Below are 18,403 nucleotides of genomic sequence, written 5' to 3' on the forward strand. Positions count from 1 at the left end.
CTGGCCACAGCGCGCCCCAGATACAGGCACCCAAACCTCACAACCCTCACCCATTCAAGAACAGGCGAACCACGTGCTCGCTCTCCCCCGCCCGCGCACACGTGCGCGCGCTCACACAGGGTGCACACAAACGCGCGCGCACAGGTCTTGGTGCAGCGGCCCGGGTACGCACGCGCACGCGGACCACCCCTCCACCCCCCGCCCCCGCCCGGCGCGGGCACGTAGGCTCGCGCGGGCCGGGGGGCGGGGCGGGGCGGGTCCGGGTCCGGCCCGGCCCCGGGTGCTGTACCCGGCGCGGCCAGGAGAGGGCGCGGCACCGTCTGCCGCGGGCGCCCGAGCTCTTGGCACGAACCCGGCTCGCGAGACGCTCGGACGGACGGAGCCCAGCCCGAGTTCGGCTGGGCCGGGTTCGGCTGGGCCGGGCGGCCCGGGGCGAGCGCGCCATGGATCCCAAGAGCGGCGGCGGCGAGGACGACGACTGCGTGGACTCGGGCGCCGAGACCGGAGGGTGAGCGGGGTCGTTGGGGGGCGGGGGGGGGGACGCTCGCCGAGTTGCGCGGCCCTTTGCCACCCCCGACGTTCCCGGACCCCCGCGCTCCGCCTGCAAGGACCAGCTCTGTCCAGCGCGGTCAGAGGGCGGGGGAGAGATTCGGAGGGGTCCAGGGTCCCCCCCCCCGCAACACACACCTAGTACCTCGCCCCACCCAGGCCCCCTCGACCCTCAAGATCACAGAGATGATGGGAGGTGAACGCGCGCTTTGGGTCATCATCCAACATCCTTAGGGACAGGAGATGCTTTTGAGCTTGTTTCGACCTTCCCGGGGCGCGTCATTCCGTCTTACAGCTCCGGAGCCCCCTTGGATTCGGGGATAAAGGGTTTGTGGGTGAGAAGAGGAGAAGAGGGTGGGACATCTGTACCTAGAAGCCTTCCAGAAGTTGTCGAAGAGAATCGTATTGCCCCCTTTTTTCATGTTAGGGTTTTACTGTGCTTGCTGACAACCCCCCCCCCACCCCTCCCATCTTCACTCCTGCACCCCCGCCCCAACTTCCTAACCTCACTCAGTGCACCTGTCCCAGCTGCAACCGCTTGCCTTGGGTGCAGGTGGGCTGTAGATGGGGCTGTCTGTGTTCTAGCGCTGCTTTGAGCTAACCTTCAAGTCCGCTTCGCTTCAACGACCCAAACAATTAGTGCAAAGCTTTGGAGACTAATTAGCCCGCTGAACGCTTTCCTGAGTGGGACAAAAGACCCGCTGTCTTTGGGAGATGAATGTAATTGTAAGAGCGTCCAAGCAGCCCCTATCTTGAGAGGATTTCCCTGCGCTGAGTCAGCGCCTCATGCAGGATGCTTACCCACCCAGGAGGAAAGGGTGTCTTTTCCTATTTAAAGTGACCCCCTGGAGGGCTGGAGTTGCCCTGGCTCCAGGAAGCCTCGGTTCTCCAGGTTCGGGAGGTGAAGGCTGATCCCCTGGGTTCCTAACTCTGAGAGGGCAGGAAGAGAATCCAGACACAGACTGGACCCAGCGGTCCAATCTGACCCCTGCAAAAAGGTCCTCCTGCCTGTCTATCCCCCACCCTCCATACCTAGCCCAAATCTGGAACTTGACTCCCATAAAATTACACCTTGCAGTGGGCTTTCCTTGTGTCTCCAAACTTGGGGTCATTTACACTTCACTCTAGAGCCCAATTCCATTCCAGAGCAGTAACCTGATTCCAAGTACTGAACTCCCTTCCTCTTCCCAAACACTTTATATGAGACACTTAACAGCTTTGACTAAGGATCCTTGACTTTTTTTTTTAATCCTGTCTCTCTCTAGTTAGTTGGATCATGAATAGAAGAAACAAAAGCAAAATGAGCCAGCTCATTTTCAGTTGGGTTAAATAAAGCAGCAGCGAGTGCATTTCATTTTCACACTGCGGAGTTTTCCTAAAACACTTTCCCCAAGGCCTCTTGTAGATGCAGGGAGGAAGCCCTTGCCCAGGGAGTGACATCACCCCGAGATCCCGAAGAAAGGCCAGACAGCTGCCAGGAATCCTGGGAAAGGTTACTGGAGCTTCTGTTCTCTGTTTCTGTCACAAAAGTATGTAGCTATTACAGGACAGTGTAAAGAATTCTTATAGCCTCCCCGGGGTTCTTTCAAGCTCAAGATGAAGGTAGAGCCGTGTGCACGGTTGTCAATGTCTGCTTATTAGTCTTGTGTTTGTCATATTTCCACTGAAGTTTAGTTATCAAAAAAGTTGATCATGGCTTTCCTGCTTGTTCGTGGCTCACCCTCTCTTATCCGGCCCAGCATTTGGTTGCCTACCAGTCAAGGCTGGATGCGGAGCACATAAAAGGCTCAGTACACGTTTGCTCTTAATCCTTTACAAATGCAAATCTGATCTTGTGTCTGTTCCTGCAGAACATTTAGCGTTTCTGTAAAGCTTAGCGTGACCAACAAGCCTCAGTGTTCAGAGCTCCCCCTCTCGCCCTCTGTGGCTTGCTTCAAGGCAGGTTTGTTGTCACTCTCTACCCCAAGCCCTGAACAGGGTTTTCCTGACTCCTCTGTCAGACTGCCCTGGTGGCCGGCTAGGCCTTTTTCTGCTGTGTATGGTTGCCCACCAGGTGAAACCCTACTCTCCCCCCAAGACTCAGCTCAAGTGACACATCCGACAAGGCGAGGATCATTAACTTGAATGGCTTCAAGTTATATGCAAAATGATGTGAATTCTCATGGGAAAGAGGCTGACTTTCCATTGGCTTCTGAAAGCAGCATAAGAATCTCTTCAAACCAAGTTGAGCTGAATGAGAAGTGTCAGTTTCAATATGCTAGAGTATTCTGGGGTTACTGGGAGACATCCAAGTAGGAATAATAAGCTGACAATTGACTATCTCTCTGGAGCTCAGAGGGGTCATCTGCTGATGTTATATGTGGGAGCTGTGAGCTAAAAATGGCACTTGCAACCCTGGGAAGAGATTAAACCAACTAAGTAGCAGTCTTTGGTGCGACCACATCCAGCTCAGGGTCAACCCCCAGTTCAGTGCTCAGGGGTCATTCCAGATGGTGCTCCAGACCCATATGGGATGGAAGCCAAGACTCCTATATGCAAAGCCTGTACTCCAACCCTCTGAATTGTCTCTTCAGCACAATATTAAACATTTACTTGGCATTTCCTATATGCCAGGTCCTCTTCTAAGACTTTACCATATTTCATTAACTCATCAAATCCTTCCACAACTCTGTGAAGCAGGTACTATTTAAGAACAGTTCTTGAAAAGTTGAACATTCATTGGCAAGCAAAAGAGGAATGAGGAGTGCTAGAGGGAATGTGGGCATAGAGTTTTCTCTGAAGGAAGAGCTAGGTGGTACTTAGAGGTCAAGGGAAGAAAGGAATGAGATCAGATGGGCAACTTGGAAACATGAGGGTCTTTTGTTTGTTTTGTTTTTAATGGCAATGATGAGGTAGATGATATTTGGCAGTACCCTGGAGGAATGGAAGCCAGATCAGGATGACTTCCAGAGGGAGGGGAAGGTGAGGAAGAGAGCTAGAGCCCTTTGCCTGGAAAAGGGGACACGGAAGAGAGGTGAAGTTGAAGAGGAGGGTGGAGTGAGGGAAGGGTTTCCTAAACAAGGTAAGAATTGTGTTGAGAAAACACTCTCAGAAAAGATTCTGTAAAGACAAAGAGGAAAGGAGAGGATAGGGATACAGGAGCAAAATTATAATGCCAACTGTGAGCTGGAGAGATAAGACAGCAGGCAAGGCTCTTGCCTTGCATGCAGTCAACCCTGATTGAATCCCGGGCATGGCATATGGTCCTCCAAGCTGGCCAGAAGTGTTCCCTAATCACAGACCCAGGAAGCATCAGCTTTCTAGCATGGATGAGCTTTATAAAGACCGAATGTGGCTGGGGTAGCTTTAATAAGAGAATAGCTGGAGGGAGAGGTGGGAAGATGGGGTTCCTTTCCATGCAAATGCAGGCCCCCTCCTCTAGGAGGATAGAGCTCTGAGATGCTGATTTGGCAATGTTGCTAGAGATGCGGGTGAGATTGGCAATGGGTGTTTATGCAGATACCATGCCTCCTTGCCACTTGTTTTCCTGCTATGGTGCTCAGATAACCAGGGGAAGGCAGAGGGTCCCAGACAGAACTGTGGGATTATCCAGGACTGTGGGATTATCCAGTTTGGGGAGAAAGGGAAGGGTTATTGCTAGGTTTTTGGTGGGGGGAACCACCATAGGAACTGAAACTAGAAATGTCTTGCTTCACAGATCACAGATCACAGATCATCCTGTTATTCGTCGATTGCCTCGAGCAGGCCCCAGTAACGTCTCCTTCATCCTAGCCCTGAGATTATATTCAAGGCTCTTTAGGAGAATGAGACCCATCATTGTTACTGGTATTTGGCATATTGGGTACACCACGGGGAGTTTGCCAGACTCTGCCGTATGGGCAGGCTACATTTGGTAGCCTGCCAGTTTGTCAATGTAGGAATGAGATGTCATAATAAGATGTCGGGAGTTGGTTTTTATAGTCTCTGAGTCTTGGCCGCTGATGGGATTACACGGCGCCAGGGGGCCAGTTGGTGGGTGTGACCCCCGCCTACTGGAATTTGGGGGATCTGGGTGGAGGATGCTCGACTCCAATCCGGGTAGGCTTGGAGATCTCGGCCCCGGAACCCACGTGGCTTTGTCCCTCTGCCGGTACCTTCAGGTGTGCGGAGAGTGGTCTCAGCATGGTGGTGGCTGGTCCTGAAGGTCTTCGGCTGCCGGGGCCCTGGCCAGGGCGGGGAGGAAAGCTCAACCCGCTCCCCTCCAAGGGGCCCGGCGAGGAATAGCCAGGCGCGGGGACAGGAGACTGCGCTCTTCTCCTCCGGGAGCTGGTTTTTTTATAGTCTCTGGTTTTTTATAGTCTGCTTTTTTATAGTCTTGCTTAAAGGTAATAATCAATTCTTTTAGCAGCTTGATCAAAGAGACAGTTTTAAGAACTTTTGTGGGTCCCATTGCCAGTGGGCTGTTTATGCTAATCACTTTGAAAGTTGAAAGGGCCACAGAACTCAGGTTCAAATTCTGACTCCTCCACTCAGAAACAGTGGTACCTTGAGCCAGTTATTTACTGTTTTCCCTTTTGTACACAGGAGATGATGATAATAGTGCCCACTTCATGGGCTGTGTGTGCTGTTTAAACAAGGGCCACAGAGATATTTCAAAGGACTGAGTATATGTTTTGCATTTAGGAGGCCTGGGGTTGGTCTCCAGCACCACAGAGTATCTTGAGCTCTGTAAGTAGGAGCCCCTAGTATGGATCCAGAAATGGTACTTAGTACTACCAGGTTTGTTCACCAAACCAAACAGAACTTGGGGGGATGTGACTGAGTGGTTGAGCACTTATCATATGTGTGCAGCTCTGGGCTGGATCTCTGGCATCAAAGGGAAAAAAGAAACAAAAGCTTTTAGTAGAGGACAGCTGGCATTATAAACCCAACTAAAATCTGTAGAATGAAGACTGTGCAAGACGCTTGCCTGGCATATGACTGACCCCGATTTGATCCGGGCACCATAAATAGTTCCTCAAGTGCCACCTGGAATGATCCCTGAACATTGAGTCAAGAAGAGGCCCCTGAGCAAAGTTGACACAAAAACAAAACAAAAATCTATAGAATAAGTAAAGCCAATCTTCGATCTGATGTTTTATAAGTGACGTCTCCAGATTTGACCGCTAAGCCACTCTCTCCAATATAACCACACCTGTTGGTTTGGTTTCCATTGAAACTTCTGCTCTGGCATTAATGGGCCACCATCCATGGATAGCTGATACTGAGCTTCTATACATGAGCTTATGGCATGTCGTTTAACTAGGGGTGGCCACCAACTGCTAATGCATTGTGGTTAAATAAGTATCAGCAAACCTCTGCAGTTTCGAAAGAAGAGGTAAACTTTAAAATGGGACCAGTTTAAAGAACAGCAAAGGGGGAAATCTTGCATAGAAGATAAACTGATCTACTTGGTGTACTGTGACCTAGTGCTTAAGGTGCAGCTACTGTACTGCAAATTACCACAGGCTTAGATTCATTGAAATAAGAGAAATATGAGGCCCATGATTCATCTTGCTCATACTTTACAAGGAGCATCAAGAGAACTTTTCTGAAACGCCACAGTCAATTAAGATGATTAAATCAGAAGATTTTCTTGGAAAATAAAATTTAGTAAGATATTTCTATTGCTAATATGTCTGTGTGTATAAATTGGCAAGGAAGCTGAGATTTGTATGTGTAGCATGGTAGCATGGTCCTCCCGTTGTTCATCGGTTTGCTCGAGCGGGCCCAGTAACGTCTCCATTGTGAGACTTGCTGTTACTGTGTTTGGCATATTGAATATGTCTCTTGCCGGGTGAGATACTCTCGGTAGCTTCCCAGGCTCTCTGAGAGGGGCTGAGGAATCAAACCCAGCTCAGTCAGGCCAGCTGCGCGGAAGGCAAATGCCCTACCGCTGTGCTATTGCTCCAGCCTGTATGTGTAGGTATACAAAAATATATAATCCTTGTATTAGTTTGCTCATAAAGTAAAGTAAAAGTAAAGTAAAGGCCCTCCCATTGATCATCAATTTGCTCGAGCGTGCCCAGTAACGTCTCCATTGGAGACTTTGTTGTTACTGTGTTTGGCATATCGAATACATCACGAGGAACTTGCCAGGCCCTACCGTGTGGGCGAGATACTCTCGGGAGCTTGCTGGGCTCTCCGAGAGGGGCGGAGGAATCGAACTCGGGTCGGCCATGTTGGCTGCGTGCAAGGCAAACACCCTACCGCTGTGCTATCGCTCCAGCCCCTACTGCTGTGCTATCGCTCCAGTCCTACGGCTGTGCTATTGCTCATATGTATTGTATATCCATAAATGTTTTATTTTAAAATTCATAGTGTTCATGCTTTATTCTGGCAAAGCTGAATGTTTTATGCAGAACCTCCTGGGTAAATTATTATTATGTGAGACCAAGAAATAGGATTGTCAAGATATGTACTGATGTTCCCGCCCAACCTTAAAAAAAAAAAACTGGGATTCATACCTTTCAGAAACATCTGTTTTTCTCTGAAATAATTGAAACATATTATGAAAAAAATTGTCTTGAGCTTTATAATTTTTCTTTTACTGGCAGTATTTCCAGCAAATCTTGCGATAGTTATTTGGAAATATGTATTATAAGATCTATAGAAGTGTTCATACCTTGACCCAGTCCCAATTCCCACTCATGATCACATTTTTTAAGGAAAAGAAAGCAAATATAATGCTATACTTATAAATATGCCATGATTGCATGCTTTATAAAGGAATAGTCATATGACAAAGGGAAATGGCTGAATAGATTATAATACATCCCTTTACTTAAAACTACAATCACAGGACTGTGTAATTGTATGCAAGCTATAATGGCATAACACAATTTAAAAAACAGTCTTAAATTACACCTCTGGGAAAAATAAATAAAGTTGTATCTCTGTTAGTCAAAGGCAACTCTACGAATTCAGTAGACAGACTCAGAGACCAGGGAGCAATGTGCAGTGTGAGGAAACTTTCCTGTTTGGTTTCTGCTTTGATGGTGGACAGGGATGCGGGTTGGGGTGATGGATGGACTGAAGAGCTGAGCAGAGGCAAGGGGTGGGGGCTTTATGTTGGTGCTGTTGCCTGAACTTCAGAGCATGGCACGATCAGATTTGTGCTGTAGAGGAAGGAAGTGTGATGAGATGGCTGAGGGCAGACTGGACCCAGCAGTGTTTTTTAGCATAAGAAATACAGAGGAATTCCTGGCAGGGGCATTAACTATGCTAGTACCACGTGTCCTAAGAGACAACCATTGCATTTTAAAATTCTTGAAATAAGCTTCAAATGTAAATTGCAATCTACATACATACCCATCTGTATGTAGTGCTTTCAAATGTATGCATTGTGGATCCCATCTGCCTCAGGAATAGTCAGAAAGTTCTAGCTGAAAACACAAAATTTTATTTTTATCTTATTTTATTTTTGGTTCAGGGGCCACACCCAGCAGAATTCAATGCTTACTCCTGGATCTGCACTCAGGGGGGTCACTCCTGGCAAGACTAAGGGGGCCATTTGGGGTGGTAAGGATCTAAGTTAGGTTGGCTGGGTACAAGACAAGCACTCTACCCATTGTGCTGTGTCTCTAGCCCCTGTGAAAATACAAAATTTTAATAACAGTTCTCGTACACATCTTATGGAATGCTGTATTCCAATGATTTGTCATGGAACTTAAACTCCTGCCATCTTAAGCAGATCATATTTTAATGGAATGGTTTTGAAATTGCATCTACAACCACAGATGATGGTTGTGTTAATACATAGATTTCTCAGTGTTGTCTTATTAATGTTTATGTTTTGCTGGGTTCCAGAAAGAACTTAATGTATAAGTCCTGGGTTACAGACACACAGTTCCTGAATGTTCTTTGCCTTTGTCTCCTCCCTTTGGTTCCCCTTAGTCAGCAGGCCCCAGCAGGTTTTCTCAACCTTTTTCTCACTGTAGTCCCATCCCAACCTTTCTTCCTTCTACTAATGTACCCTTTATCTCATGTCGTGTTCCCCACCTTTGCTCAGTTTTCACCTGCAGTCCCCTTGGACTATCCCGGGGGCCCATGGGGAGTAATGGAACCTTACCAAGCAATGCTGCCCTAGTCAGTCTTTTCCACCTTCTGCTCTTCCCTTACCGCCTCCCTGAACGCCTAGTTCAAACCCTTCTCAGTCCTCAATGGTCTGTCTCCTCACGCATAATAATAGCATTTCCACTTCTTAATAAGTGATATTAAAATGGGTATTTGCACATGATGTTTTAATACATAAAGAGATATGCAAATGTTAACAAGTTATATTTTCTGGTTTTAAAATGTAGTAATACTATGACTACTAAAGTGTTTTATTTGAAAAGAGAAAACCATATGTTGTTTTTCTTCCATTTTGTTCCTCTATCAATAAATGAGTACATTATTTTCTGTAAAGAGTATAGGGTATTTGAACTATTCTAAGCCAGACTTCCAGACCAGGGAGATAGCTCCAAGGGCTGAGGTGGCTGCTTTGCATACAGGGGTACCAAGTTTGGTCCCATATGTGTGACCCAGAGGCAACATGCCACCTATGTCCAAAAGCAACAACCAAAAAAGCATGTTTCTTATGCTTTTTTTGTTTTGCTTTGTTTTGCTCTTTGGGTCACACCCAGCAATGCTCAGGGGTTACTCCTGGCTTTTTCACTCAGGAATTACTCCTGGCAGTGCTTGGGGGACCATATGGGATGTCGGGGATTGAACCCGGATTGGCCAGATGCAAGGCAAATGCCCTACCCGCTGTGCTATTGCTCCGGGACCCTGCTTTTTTTTTTTAACTTTTCTAATACACTTTTTTTTAATGTGGACGACTCAATGGAGTAAAACTTGGACTTTTAAAATAGCAACAAATGACTAAATGAAAGAAATGTACAACTTTAAAATTAATCATAATTAACCATTATTTGCATATTTATAACACCTAAGTACCATCTTGGTAGAACAACCCCTACATGCCTAAGAGATTTTTTATTTTCTGGGCTGGAGCGATAGCACAGCGGGTAGGGCGTTCGCCTTACAAGCGGCCAACATGGCCGACCCGAGTTCGATTCCTCCGCCCCTCTCGGAGAGCCCGGCAAGCTACCGAGAGTATTGGATATGCCAGACACAGTAACAACAAAGTCTCCAATGGAGACGTTACTGGGCCCGCTCGAGCAAATCGACGATCAACGGGAGGGCCTTTACCTTTTACCTTTAAGAATGACATTGAATGACTGGGGAGGAGCAAACCGAGAGCTTCCATACTGGGTACTTTTCCAGAGAGGAGAAGTCTTGGACCCACAATAGGGCAGAGTCTTGGCCCAATGCCCAGCATGGGAGGCAGCAGTGAATTCCTCCCAGAGAAACTGATGGGTGGTTTCACCCCTGCCCTGGCACTGCTTTTTCTCTTTTCCTCAACAGCCCCACATCCTGTTCCTTTAATAGCCACCCAGCTTTCTTTCCTAATTTTACAAGGTCAAATTCAGCATGTCTTTCTGTTTCCTGATGACCAGCTGACTTTGAGGGAAGCAGTGGCAGCAAGGGTCCCTCTCTGGCTCTCCCCCTCCCGGTCCCCCCTCTGCAGCTTAGCCAGCAGTGGAAGATCACTCTGCAATAGGGAGCCAGCATTGGAAGGGAGCTCATCTGCAGTGGTGTGGCTTTTGGCAGGTTCATTAACCCCTTCAAGAACCTATTGATAATTTGGGAACTGGAGAGATAGTACAGCAGGTAAGATGCTTACCTTGTACCTGCCTGACTTGGGTTTCATCCCTGGCACCCTATGTGGTTCCCTGAGCACTGCCAGGAATAATCCCTAAGAGCAGACCCAGGAATAATACCTGAATATTGCTAGGTGTGACCCAAAACCAAAAAAAAAAAAAAGAATTATGATGGAAAATTCTGAGCTTTCTCCCCAGAAAAATTAACTTTCATTCCAAAACTTTGCATGCAAAATGGATGATTCAGGACCCATTTTGCCTCCCATCTAAGAGTCTCACTCCTGGCAGTGCTCAGGTAATCATGTCATGCTGGTGATTGAACCCAGGATCCAGCCTGCAGAACATGTGTTCAGTCCACTAAGCTCTTTGTCCTAACTTATGAAGCTTTTTATAAGGGGGACTAAAAACAACATAAGGACATTGGTGAAGTTTGGGCAGTTTGGTGGTGGTCAGATGCGGTAATTATACAGAAAAACCATAAGCATTAATACTATTGTAATATGTCATTCACGATCACGATCACGACCACCCTGTTGTTCGTCGATTGCCTCGAGCAGGTGCCAGTAACGTCTTCTTCGTCCTAGCCTTGAGATTTTTTTTTTTAAAGTGCCATATTCAAGGCTTTTTCAGGGTTAGGAGAATGAGACCCATCATTGGAATATGTCATTAAACTATAATAATTAAAAATAATTGTGCCAGTATTTAAAATAATGGGGTACAATGATTATGTGGTGAATATAATCTTTATAAAGTGCTTTTAAAGTTTTTCTCTCAAATTCAAATAAAATTATAAAAATAATTTTATTTTTCACTACACAGTCTCCAGGTTTTCACTTGTGCCACTTCTTTCCTTTTTTGGCTTTAGGCCATACCTGGTACTGCTCGTGGGCAGCACTTCCCTGTGTCTGTGCTTAGGAATCATTCACAGGGGTTCTCAGGAGAGCATGCAGTTTTGGAAGTCAAACCCCAGCCTCCTGCGTGTAGGGCATGTGATCCAGCATCTAAACCGTCTCCTTGGCCTCTGTGCCATTTTTTTAATAAGTTAAATATGGCTTAATAGTGGTTATTGAAAATGCTTGCTTGAATAAAACATTGGGATAACTAGAAATTGAGTTTTTATAAGACCCTGCAATACCACTTCTGGGAATATATCCCGAGGATGCAAAAAAGCACAGTAGAAATGACATCTGCACCTGTATGTTCATTGTAGTAAAGAACAATAGCCAGAATCTAGAAACAACTGAGTGTCTGAGAACAGACAACTTGTTAAAGAAATTTTGATGCATCCACAATGGAATACTATGCAGCTGTTAGGAAAGATAAAGTCATGAAATTTGCTTATAAATGTGGATGTTCATAATGGAGATGTTACTGGACCCTCTTGAGCAAATCGATGAACAATGGGGGGACAGTGACAGTGACATGTAGAGTATCGTGCTAAGTGAAATGAGTCAGAAAGAGAGGGATAGACATAGAATAACTGCACTCATTTGTGGAATATAAAATAACATAATATGAGAGTGACACCCAAGGACAGTAGACACAAGGGCCAGGAAGATTGCTCCATAGTTGGAAGCCTGCCTCATGAGCTGGGGGAGAAGGCAGCTGGAATAGAGAATGGACCACTAAGTCAATGATGATTGGAAGGATCGTTTGGGATAGGATATGTGTGCTGAAAGTAGATAAAGGACCAAATGTGATAGCCTCCCAGTTTCTGTATTACAAACCATGATGCCCAAAAGAGGAGAAAGAGAATGGGGAAATTGTCTGCCACAGAGGCAGGGGAATGGGTGGTTTGGTGGGGAGGGGAGGATACTGGGGACAGTAGTGATGGAAAATGTGCACTGGTGGAGGGATGGGTGTTCGATCATTATAGACTGAAACTCAAACATGAAAGCTTTATAACTGTATCTCACTGTGATTCAATTAAAAAAAACATTTGAATAAAGAAAATGTTGGAATTAAAAGGATAATACCGCAGGTAGGGCACTTGTCTTGCACATAGTCAACCCAGGTTCGATTCCCAGCATCCCATATGGTCTCTTGAGCACCACAAAGAGTGATTTCTGAGGGCAGAACCAGGGGAGTAACCCCTGAGCATCGCCAGGTGTAGCCCCCAAACAAAATCAAATAAAAGAAAAAACATATTAATCCTACTAACACTACGGTTTTGTATTTCAGGTCTGACTACAGCCACAAGTCCTCCACCAGCAGTAAGTATCTTTGAAATATACTTCCACGTTGTCTTAGGGGCAGTCTAACCTGTGCAGGGGTGGGGAGAAGATGTCCTATGTCAAAATTTCTTAACCATTTTCTACTCATGATCCCTTTTGGCCACAAAATGCAACACAAGCAAGTACTGCCAGAAACACCATGGCTTCATGACTCAGTTGACTTTCTAATTCATTTTTGATCACTGCGCATCCAAAACCTTGTATTGTTTCCTGGTGCTTTGCAGCCCATTCAGTTACACAAGCCCACATAGGGTCCCAAACCACAGTTTAAGTAACTGGGATCAACCTAGCACTTGCTTTAGTGGTAAACAAGAATCAGGGAAGGTATCCTTGTCAAAGCCCATGGGTACTCTGATTCTTTGGAGGCATTCCCTGGAAAATTTGGTTGGCCCTTGATTTCTGGACTAGAAATACAATTGTTTTTTCTCTGTCAATTGCTTCTGAAAAAACTAACTTCAGTTCAAACTTTATTAAAATGGTTGCTTCTAGAAGCATCTTTTCTAAAAGAAGGGAGATAACTCAGTCAGTAGTTATCAAAATTCTGTTGCTCACAGCCAGATCAGCCAGATAGCCCAATAACTCATGGGGTTGTCCCAGCTCATCTGTGAAGAGATTTCTTCCATTATATTTTTGTATCTGTAGGCAAATATCATAGGTAATTTTTTATAAGGGTAAATGAATGTGGAATTATGTTTATAAACACACTCTGAGCATAAAAAGGTACATGTATTAAATATTAAATTACAAGTAAATCTGTTTGTGGGAAATTAGGCCTCATATAGGACTACATATAGAAAAAATTTACATGATAAAGATCACTCTCCAAATGACCAAAACCATTCATATTGAAAATTTTAAAATAACAATAAATTATATTACAATGAAAGCCTTGGTGTTTTTGAATCAGTAAATACTGAATTGTTTTGTCCCATCTCACTATCCTTGTAAACTCTTAATTCTAATAGGCCCCAAATGGGAAAAGTACTTAATTGGATTCTTCTGTTTATTGATGTTCTGGCTTAGTTTTCTCTGCAGTGAGAGTGCAGAAAGCTATATATCTGGAATTGTAATTTAGTGTCAAATTATATTTTGTTATTAGTATAACTGCTATGAGCACTTTGTGATCATTTCTGTCAACTGGAGACCCGACATTGCCCCTTCGTTATTAAGAACCATTAGAAATAATGAGAATAATGCTCCAATGATTTGCATTCACTCCCTGAAGCTTCTGCATTCCTAAACTCACAGCTCATTCTCTTGAACTCCCTCTCTCTGTGTCTGTTTCATTCCAGTCAGTTTTGCCCAGAGGCTACATTTCTTCAAGAATAATTTTTTATAAATGTGTGCCTGAAGCCTTTGCTCCATTTGTAGCTCCCAGATCAGTCCTCTGGGTCACAACAAAGCTCCTCTCTTGTCAGAGAAACGGTGATTTGGTTTGGGATGTTTTTCTCTCCATTATTTTAATTGCAATCTACTCAAGTTGGAATTTCTCTTAGCACAACTGGGATCGATACCTGTTTATTGCTCTCTCTTTTCTCTTTAAGTGTTTGGTGATGCCTGCCTCACTTGTTTAGGGACGGGGCCTCTGGGTGAGTGAGAATGTGCACTTGATATTTTAGTTAGGAAATACTTTTGACTATAAATCATGGAGAAATATAATAGCAAGTAGCATTTTTTCCCTGTAACTATTAAAAACTGAAGTCCAAAGGCAGTATGTTTCTGTTACTTAGGTCTGCTTGGAAACATCTCCGGTCCTGGTCATTCAGCTAGACCATCCTCAGCTTCTGAGTGCCTGCCTCAGTGTTGCCTCTGAGCAAAAAAAATGGTTTCTTCCTCTACAGCCATCACATCCTCATTCTGGACAGGAAGTCTCAGTTCTGGCCACATCAGAACTCAAGACAGGCCCCTCAAGTTATTAGTGCAACATAACAGAATTGGAAAAAAAAGTCTAGTAGAGTCTTACTTTATTTTTATGTCAAATTTTTAATTTTTTCATTAGCTTCTATGCTCACAATGCTCAGGAGACTCCCTGAGGTTCACAGAGATCAGGTAGCATCAGAGATTAAATCCGGGCATGCAATGCTTGCACTTGACCCTTTGAGCAAGGTTGCTGACCCTTTTTCCTTTAAAATATAGATACAATGGTGCAGCAGTAATAAAAGGCATTTTCCAAGTAGATTTGAAAAATGTGTTTACTCCCAAACTAGACAGTCACTCTCAGAGGTCTGAGGAGAAAGAAAGCTTAGTGTGGCATTAAGGATTCCACTCCAGGGTCACTCTCTGTCATTGCCCACTTGATGCTGGCACCTGCCAGAGGCTGCAGGGCCAGTGCCTGGCTCCAAGTTCCACGTGCTGACCTGGGTACGGATCCTGCATCTCATTGCCATGCCCCTGCCACTGGCAGCGTCTCTCTCCTCAACAGCTTAATTCTGAAAGAGTCCTGACTGGGATTGGCACCTTGGTTCTTCCCATTCATGGCTAGAAAATAGATTTTCCTGTCTGTGAGTGTTTCTTACTCAACATTCAGGTGACATTCCTTTACCAGCTTGTTCTTAATTCACAGGGACATGAGGGTTTCATTTGTCCAACACTGGTTTCATCACAGAATTGTCAGGTGTCCCGACTTCCTCCAGGAACACCAGTTTCTCTCCTTAGTCACGCTCTTTCCCCTCAGTCTCTGAGGTTTGGTTTGACTGGTCATGGAGCTACAGATGATGGTACCCTGGTGCTGCTCCCAGCTCGAAGTGGGAGTGGGCATTGAGCACCTCACTCATTCTGAGGGGTGCTTGGAAAACCATGTGATGCTGAAGATTGAACCCGGCTCCCTCATGCCATTGGGAGCCCACTGAGCTATCTCTTGGGGACACCTTTTTCCTCAGAATGCAGAACAAGCTCTTCTTCCTGCTGTCAGCCTCTGAAGGGAGAGGAAAGGTCATCACTAAGAGAAATGTAGAGCAGTGGTGAGGAAATTAGGGTTCCTGAATTTCAGTCTAGGCCCACCATGAGCTAGCTGCAGAAGCTCCAGTAAGTTATTTGCACCATGGGCCTCAGCCTCCTCCTCTGCAGAAGGAGACCGGGCTATGTGGCCTCTGAGGACCTTTTTAGAAGATTTAGAATGCTAAGATGCAGATGTCTTAGAAACTGCTTTAAAAAGGAATGAAAGTGGGAGAAGAAAAAGTGTAGAAGAGAAAAGGGGCGACAAAGCAAAGAATCTGCATCTTCTCTCTTTGCTTAGGGTCGACCTGAAGGAAGGGTCTGGGCATCTCCCTGTGGCCTGATGGTTCCCAATGAGACTGTTGGTACTAGTCCAAACTCCCTGTAAGTGGGTGATAGTGGGATGCTGTCACACAGGGAGGAGGAGCACTGTATTTGATCTTCCACCCTACAAAGAAGCAGACAAGGTACATGGCATAGAGCAGGTGGATCCTTGGATATTCTCTTTTCCCTTAGCCTTTTGGATCACAGAATTGTATTTCCACTGTGTCCTTGCCATTCCCAGTGCTTGGGGCAGTGATGGGGAGTCTTTCTTAATGAGCCCATTGGCTTCTGTGGGTGTTTTTATTTTTTTCTAGTTGCAACAAGTTTATTTGCCATTCTTTTTTTTAAAATTTTTATTAGTGAGACATCATGAGGTACAGTTGTAGACTTACAAATTTTTGTGCTTGGGTTTCAATTATACAATGATCAAATACCCATCCCTCCACCAGTGCCCATTTCCCACCACCACGGATCCCAGTATCCCTCCCACCCCCCATCCCCTCATCCCACCCTGCCTCTGTGGCAGGGCATTCCCTTTTGTTCTCTCTCTCTTATTGGGTGTTGTGGTTTTATTTGCCATTCTTGATTGATAGAACCTGTGAAGCTAAATACACTGAACATTCATGAGATTTTAATAAAGTGCATACACTCCAGGGTGGATTATTTAATATATACTCTCAGAATTTTAGGTGATTTTTCCTAAAACTCTGGTTAGAATATCATCAAGTGACTTGAGCAAAAAGGAGGACTGGGATTGGGTGTGGCCAGGACAGTCGAGGCCACGCTTTCCTTTGTGCAGGACCCTGAGTTTGATTCCCATCACTGCTAGGAATTTTTTTAAGTAAAAATAAATTTATAAAAAAAAATAAGGAAGAATAAACTTTTTAAGCATATTAAACAAAACACCAGTTTGCTTGGGGATAGGGGAATTGTTTATACTCTGTAACTAATAAATTTCTGCTCTGAATGAAAATGTCTATTCATATACAGACTGTAATCATGGTTGGGAAATACTCTCTGAAGATAGTAGAAGCTTTAAATGAAATTTAGGAAACAGTATAACATTTCTTAAGGATCTTTAGCCCCAGGATAATGCAAGGAGGTGTCAGAAAATTGATTCTTCCTCTGTGACTGGGGCTGCTCTGCAGCGTCTTCTCACTTCACCCTCTTAAGTTCTGCCCTCAAATTCCAACTAAGTTCTGACTCCAGCTCAAGTATAGTGATGGTTTCTTTCTGTGTTGGAGGACTGTGGGTGTGGCTCAGCTCTTTGTCATTCTTGAGTGAGGTGCTGGGTTTCATTCCCAACACTACTGCACCATACACACCTCACACGCATGCACGCACGCACGCATGCATGCACACACACACACACATACACACACACACACTAAAATGAATAAATTGTTCACAACAGCAGCAAAGCCTTGAGTTTTATACAATTTAATGCTTTCAAAACACAAATGGCAAGTTGATGTGCTCAAGAATAGCATTCTGGGGCTGGAGCAATAGTACAGTGGGTAGGGTGTTTGCCTTGCACGCGGCCGACCTGGGTTCGATTCCCAGCATCCCATATGGTCCCCTGAGCACTTCCAGAGTTAATTCCTGAGTGCAAAGCCAGGAGTAACCCCTATGCATCGCCGGGTGTGACCCAGAAAAAAAGTAAGAAAAGAATAGCATTCATAGCCTCTCTATACCCGCAGTCCTGCACAGCCCTGCTCCATGGGTTGCTGGTTGCAGACCACTGGTGTAGGAGGTTCTTAGAAAGGCTCTAAGAATTCTTGGGTAAAAATTATAGATAAATGGTCTTGAACCATGTGTTCTGCTTTTTTGGAATCCAGAAGCAGACCTTAAATTGCAAAGGACCCATAAGGAAAAGTTGGACTCACTGAACCTACCCTACACTCTGCCCAGGCCTCTGGAACTGCCCCACAGCACCACCCAGATTTCCTCACCTTTCCTTTGCCCCCTGTGCAGTTCTTTCAGGCACCTGGGTCACCTCTTGGGGTCCTTGCCCACCTCTGAACTTCCACACATTATCACATGACAGAACCATCAGGGTCCCCTCGCCAGAGTGTATCTGGGCTGCCATATCTGTGATCTTCCCAGCCAGGCTCAGATGTGCTGTCAGCATGTGCTCGCATTATCATGTTAAGAAAAAGGGCCCAACCTTTCTGGAAAACAATATGGACAATCCTTCAAAAACTAGAAACTGAGCCTCCATATGATCCCGCAATACTACTTCTGGGAATATATCTCGAGAATGCAAAAAAGCACAGTAGAAATGACATCTGTACCTATATGTTCATTTTAACACTGTTCACAATAGCCAAAATCTGGAAACAACCCAAGTGCCCTAGAACAGATGACTGGTTAAAGAAACTTTGATACATCTACACAATGGAATACTATGCAGCTGTTAGGAGAGATGAAATCATGAAATTTGCTTATAAATGGATAGACATGGAGAGTATCATGCTGTAATGCCCAAAAGTAGAGAGAGAGTATGGGGAATATTGTCTGCCATGGATGCGGGGGGGTGGGAAAGGGGGGTATACTGGGATTATTAGTGGTAAGGAATGTGCACTGGTGGAGGGATGGGTGTTTGATCATTGTGTGATTGTAACCCAAACATAAAAG

The 18,403-nt window shown here is 45.2% G+C and overlaps 1 protein-coding gene across 1 annotated transcript in view; it reads left to right on the forward strand.

Moving 5' to 3' along the window:
- Positions 1-409: 409 nt before the first annotated feature.
- The window catches only part of FAM124A (family with sequence similarity 124 member A), a 63,031-nt gene continuing 45,037 nt past the window's right edge, over positions 410-18,403 (forward strand). The window contains exons 1-2 of the mRNA XM_056126238.1: positions 410-508; positions 12,456-12,487. Coding sequence (XP_055982213.1) covers positions 444-508; positions 12,456-12,487 — 97 coding nt within the window. The 5' untranslated portion in view covers positions 410-443. The remainder of the gene's footprint in view (positions 509-12,455; positions 12,488-18,403) is intronic.

The sequence above is a fragment of the Sorex fumeus genome, unplaced genomic scaffold (genome assembly GCF_029834395.1).
Source record: "Sorex fumeus unplaced genomic scaffold, SorFum_2.1 ptg000061l, whole genome shotgun sequence".
Taxonomy (NCBI): domain Eukaryota; kingdom Metazoa; phylum Chordata; class Mammalia; order Eulipotyphla; family Soricidae; genus Sorex; species Sorex fumeus.